Source organism: Heptranchias perlo, chromosome 22, assembly GCF_035084215.1.
Source record: "Heptranchias perlo isolate sHepPer1 chromosome 22, sHepPer1.hap1, whole genome shotgun sequence".
Lineage (NCBI taxonomy): Eukaryota > Metazoa > Chordata > Chondrichthyes > Hexanchiformes > Hexanchidae > Heptranchias > Heptranchias perlo.
This window is the reverse complement of record NC_090346.1, coordinates 14,858,156-14,863,243: the sequence shown is the minus strand read 5'-3', so window position 1 is coordinate 14,863,243 and position 5,088 is coordinate 14,858,156. Positions and strand designations below refer to the sequence as shown.

The following is a 5,088-nucleotide window of genomic DNA, read 5'->3' as shown; positions in this document are numbered from 1 at the left end:
TTAGAGGTTTAGGGGGAGGGTAGAGTGGGAAGAGGCCCCTGTGGACTATAAACACGGCACAGGGCAGTTGTAGACGCTATGGAATGAAAAAAGAGGATTGAGCGTGGAGGTCGGGATTTGTCTGGGGATTGAGGGGGGGGAGGAATTGGGTGGAGGGCGGGGCTAGGGTGCAGGGGGCGGGGTCTGTCTGGTCCAGGGGCGGGGCGAGCCCAGAGGGGGCGGAGCATGGGCGTGTTTAGGTCGGTGCGCGGGCGGGGTTAGCTCGGTATATTTGCCGGTTCCGCATAGCCTGGCCTCTATATGTCCGCGATGGCCGCCGGGTGCGCCCATTTGTCCGGGGCGCTCTGCTCGCAGGTTCTGGCCTCGGTGGATGCGCTGCTCTTTGACTGCGATGGGGTGCTATGGAAAGGGGATACCCCGATCCCCGGGGCCGCGCAGCTGATTAACCGGCTGCAGGAACGGGGGAAGCGGGTTTTCTTCCTGACCAACAACAGTACCAAGAGCCGGCAGATGTACGGGGAGAAGCTGCGGAGCCTGTGCTTCCAGGCGCGGCCTGACCAGGTCTTTGGCACCGCGCCCTGCGCCGCGCTCTACCTGAGGCATGAGGCCAAGCTCCGAGGCTCCGTCTACCTCATTGGCAGCGCGGCGCTCCGCGGAGAGCTGCAGGCCCAGGGCATCGCCTGCTCCGGTCCCGGCACCGGCCCCGAGCTCACCCCCGGGCCCGGGCCCATGCAGGCCTGGGCGGCCGAGCCCCTCGACCCCAACGTGGGCGCGGTGCTGATTGGCTTCGACGAGCATTTCACTTACTTGAAGCTGTGCCGGGCCGCCCGCTACCTGCAGGATCCCGCCTGCATCTTCGTGGCCACAAACACCGACACGCTGCTCCCGCTGGAGGGTGGCGGGATTCCGGGTAAGAACTGGCAAACGGGGGGGAGGAGGGGAGAAGAGAGAGAGATGGGGGGAGGGAGAAATGGGGCAAGAGAGACTTGCGCGTGTCAAGAAAGGGGAGAGAAATCAGGAGAGGGAGCAACAGTGGAAAATGAAAAGTAAGGAGATAGGGGAGACTTAACTGCTTGGAGTGGTAGAGCACTGACAGACTGGGGGGTGCTCTAAGTCAGTGCTTAGCTACCATGTTTGTAATACTGACGTTTATAAGTCAGTACCGAACTGTAGAGTAGAGATGAATATCCTTTGAAATTGATGGGCAGGAAAAGACCAGCTGGTCCATGACGCCTGCTCCACACATGATTGCTGGAGCACCATGACTAAACACTCTGCCTGCTCCATGTAATCTCCTGGGAGAGGCAAAAACACAGAAACCCTGGTCCAATTTCCTCTGACTCCCTCAGGCAATCGAAACCAGTCCAGAACCCTGGACCAAGTGTTATCTATAAAGCCACTTACCTTCTATATGATGCAATCTCTGCCCCAGTGAACAACCGGTCCAGCTCCCTCTTCAAGGTGTGGAGAGAGAGCCGAACACACCAGCCAGCAACGTATTCCAGAGGCTCACTATTCTCTGGGGGAAAAAAAACAACGAACATTCAGTCCATGTATACTCTTGCGTATTTTAAATCCTGTATCCATACTGCTGTCGCCATGAACCATTAACCCAGTGCCTCCATTAGAAGGAATTTGAATTTTTTTAGTACTTTTCTCATCACCCAGTTGATCTGATGTAGCAGTACATGAGATGTAAATTAATTCAGATAACTGAGAGGAGAAGCTTGTGCAGTGTGCGTCTGTCTCATCTGATTTAAACCACTGCATCTGGGTCAGAAAATAGCCATGGGGGAATAAGCAAAACGAGCAGAGACACTCCAGTAATGCAGAATGACTCATCATTTATACCTTCGACAATAGAACAGATATTTTGGAAACTGGATGTGGAGAGTATTTGGTGGGTGTGACACTCATTCAAGCCAATCCTGAGGGTGGGGGGAGAGGATAGAATCTGTTCATGGTAATTTGAACCCCCTTTTCACTGAGCTGATTTTGTCTTCCACAATCTTTTATTAAAGCCGAAGCCCTTCAAGAGTTTGTTTATCCTCTTACCCGTGAACTCCGGTGATACACAATTCTAGCCCTCGACACTAACCCCTTTTTTTCTTTCTGCAGGCACAGGCTGCTTGGTGAAGGCGGTAGAGGCTGCATCGAAACGCACCGCTCACGTCATCGGCAAGCCCAGCGCCTTTATGTTCGAGTGTGTGGTCAAAGAGCACGGAGTCGACCCGAGCAGGACCGTCATGGTGGGAGACAGGCTGGACACTGACATCCTTATGGGGTCAAACTGCGGCCTCCGCACCATACTGACCCTGACCGGCGTTTCCACCCTGGAAGAGGCGATAGCTCATCGAGACAGTGATTCTGTGGACCGCCACAAGCTGGTCCCCAACTATTATGTGGACAGTGTGGCTGACTTGCTCCCAGCACTCAATTGACAAAAGCAGGACAAGCTCCCAATTTTTATTAATGGATTATAATTTATCCTTTGTACTGTATGATCACTGTAATATTCTGAGTACCTCTGAGTGTAATGACAAGTGTCAAATGCTGTTGTGAAGTTTATTTTAAACAGTTGTCTGTAGAAACATTGAAAATAGGAGCTCTGCCATTCAATACAATCATGGCTGATCCTCTATCTCAGAGATGTGTAAAAGATTGTGCTGTCTCTTGTTACAAATAAGGCCAAGTTCCATTCCTATCTATGCAGTCGTAGCCAGGGAATCATCTGCAATGGCTTCTTTTCCTGCTCCTCCACTGTTACCTCCTGGGGAGTCCCTTAATGGTCTATCCTTGGTCCTCTCCTATTTCTCATCTACATACAGCCCCTCAGCAACAACACCACCCACCTCTACCTCATCATACTGCATGTCTGACATCCAGTACTGGACGAGTGGAAATTTTCTCCAACTAAATATTGGAAAGACCAAAGCGATTGTCTTTAATCCCCGCCACAAACTCTGTTCCTCTCCCTGGCCACTGAGACTGAATCAGACCGATTGCAATCTTGGCATCCTATTTGACCCTGAGATGAACTACCGACTACATATCCACTCCATCACCAAGACTGCCTACTTCCCCCTCTGTAACATTGCTTGTTTCTGTCCCAGCCTCAACTCATCTGCTGTTTATACCCTCATCCATGCCTTTATTACCTCAATACTTGACTATTCCTATGCCCTCCTGGCCACCCTCCATAAACCTGAGCTCATCCAAAACTCTGCTGCCCCTATCCTGACTCACACCAAGGGACATTTACCCATCACTCCTGTGCTTGACCTACGTTGGATGATGTCGCTGAGGGGCAGCAGCGTATAGATGAGAAATAGGAGGGTGCCAAGGCTAGATCTTTGGAGAACTTCAGAGGTAATGATGTGGGAGCAGGAAGAGAAGTCATTGCAGATGAATCTTTCAACACCTCGATTTTAAAATTCTCATCCTTATTTTCAAATCCCTCCATGGCCTCGCTCCTCCCAATCTCTGTAATCTCTTCCAACCTTCCAACCCTCCGAGATCTCTGTGATACTTCAATTCTGGCCTCTTGCGCATCCCAGATTTTAATCGCTCCACCACTGACAGCCATGCTTTCAGTTGCCTGAGACCCTAAGCTCTGGAATTCCCTCCATAGACTGCTCCGCCTCTCTACCGCTCGTTCCTCCTTTACGATATTCCTTAAAACCTACCTCGTTGGCCAAGCTTTTGGTCACCAGTCCTAATATCTCCTTATGTGGCTCGATGTCAAATTTTGTTTGACGCCCCTGTGAAGCGCCATGGGACATTTTACTATGTTAAAGGTGCTATATAAATGCAAGTTGTTGTTGAAATGAAGGTGTGTTTCAGCCAACCGACCTGATGCATTTACCCATGACATGGCAACGCAGTGCACGTCTGTGCAGATAGCAATGTGACTATAATAGTAGGGGACACTGTGTGTTAATGACACTGTCTGCTAGGATACAGTAATGCTGGCCTTTTCTGTCCTACAAAATGTTTTTTGCCAGCATCAAACCAAAATAAAATTTTATTTCTCTTCCGTTGTAGTGCTGTGGCAGCTGGATCACTTCCAGAGGGGGAGTGTTATTTACAGTTGAAATGTATTGGATCGTAGAAATGGCAGTATTGAATGAGACTGTTCAGCCCATTGCACCAGTGCTACATCTTCAACAGCACAAATCTACTGTAGATCCAATTCAGTAACTGACCTTCACCATTTCTAAATACAGTCAACCCTGAAATAGTAACAGGAGCTTTAGCTCTGCTTCAAATCTGCATCCAGTGACCTTAGCAGAGGTGATAAGGAATGGGCCTCATTCCAAAGCTGGATGATGGTTCCTGATCTCAGCTGCATTTCTTAAGGCTCTTTGAAAGAGCTGTCCAATTAGTCCCATTCTGCTGCTCTTTCCTCATAGCCCTGCATTTTTTTTCCTCCTGAAGTATTTATCCGATTCCCTTTTGAAAGTGGCTAATGAATCTGCTTCCACCACCCTTTCAGGCCGTGTATTCCAGATCATAACAACTCACTGCTTAAAAAAATTTCTCATCCACCCGTTTTATTTGCCAATTAACCTTAAATCTGAGTCCTCTGGTTATCGATCCTCTTGCCAGTGGAAACAGGTTCTCTTTATTTACTCTTATCAAAACCCCTCAATTTTGAACACCTCTATTAAACCACCCCTTAACCTTCTCTGCTCTAAGAAGAACAATCCCAGCTTTTCCATTCTCCCTTTTCCCTCCTTCCCCGGCTACTTGAGTTGGACAACTTGGCAACAGTGCAAATAGCAGTACGAGCCTACTGATAACATAAATCTCTGCTCCATTGGGGTCACACTCTTCTGAACAGGTGGGCACAAAGATCACCCTCCCCCCCCACCAAAGCAATCTAGCCTTAAAGTTCTCTTGCTGCTGTCCCATCAAACACTCCCGCAGCAGGTACAGCATGGGTTAGATAGAGAGTAAAGCTCCCTCTACACTGTCCCATCGAACACTCCCAGGGCAGATATAGCATGGTTTAGATACAGAGTAAAGCTCCCTCTAATGAGAGTGAGGAACGTAAGGTAATTAAGATTAGTAAAGAAAAAGTACTGG

The 5,088-nt window shown here is 49.3% G+C and overlaps 1 protein-coding gene across 1 annotated transcript; it reads left to right on the top strand.

The window, feature by feature from the left end:
* The first annotated feature begins 254 nt into the window (after nt 1-254).
* pgp (phosphoglycolate phosphatase) lies at nt 255-4,036 on the top strand. Its single transcript, XM_068002993.1, has 2 exons — nt 255-910; nt 2,119-4,036. The coding sequence occupies exons 1-2, from the start codon at nt 301-303 to the stop codon at nt 2,439-2,441; spliced, it is 933 nt and encodes a 310-aa protein (XP_067859094.1). The 5' UTR covers nt 255-300; the 3' UTR covers nt 2,442-4,036.
* Nucleotides 4,037-5,088: the final 1,052 nt, after the last annotated feature.

Bases quoted from the DNA above. Each gene is read 5' to 3' on its own strand.
- pgp (XM_068002993.1), top strand. From the start codon at position 301: ATGTCCGCGATGGCCGCCGGGTGCGCCCATTTGTCCGGGGCGCTCTGC. The intron at 911-2,118 runs GTAAGAACTGGC...TTCTTTCTGCAG, and splicing joins GGAGGGTGGCGGGATTCCGG to GCACAGGCTGCTTGGTGAAG.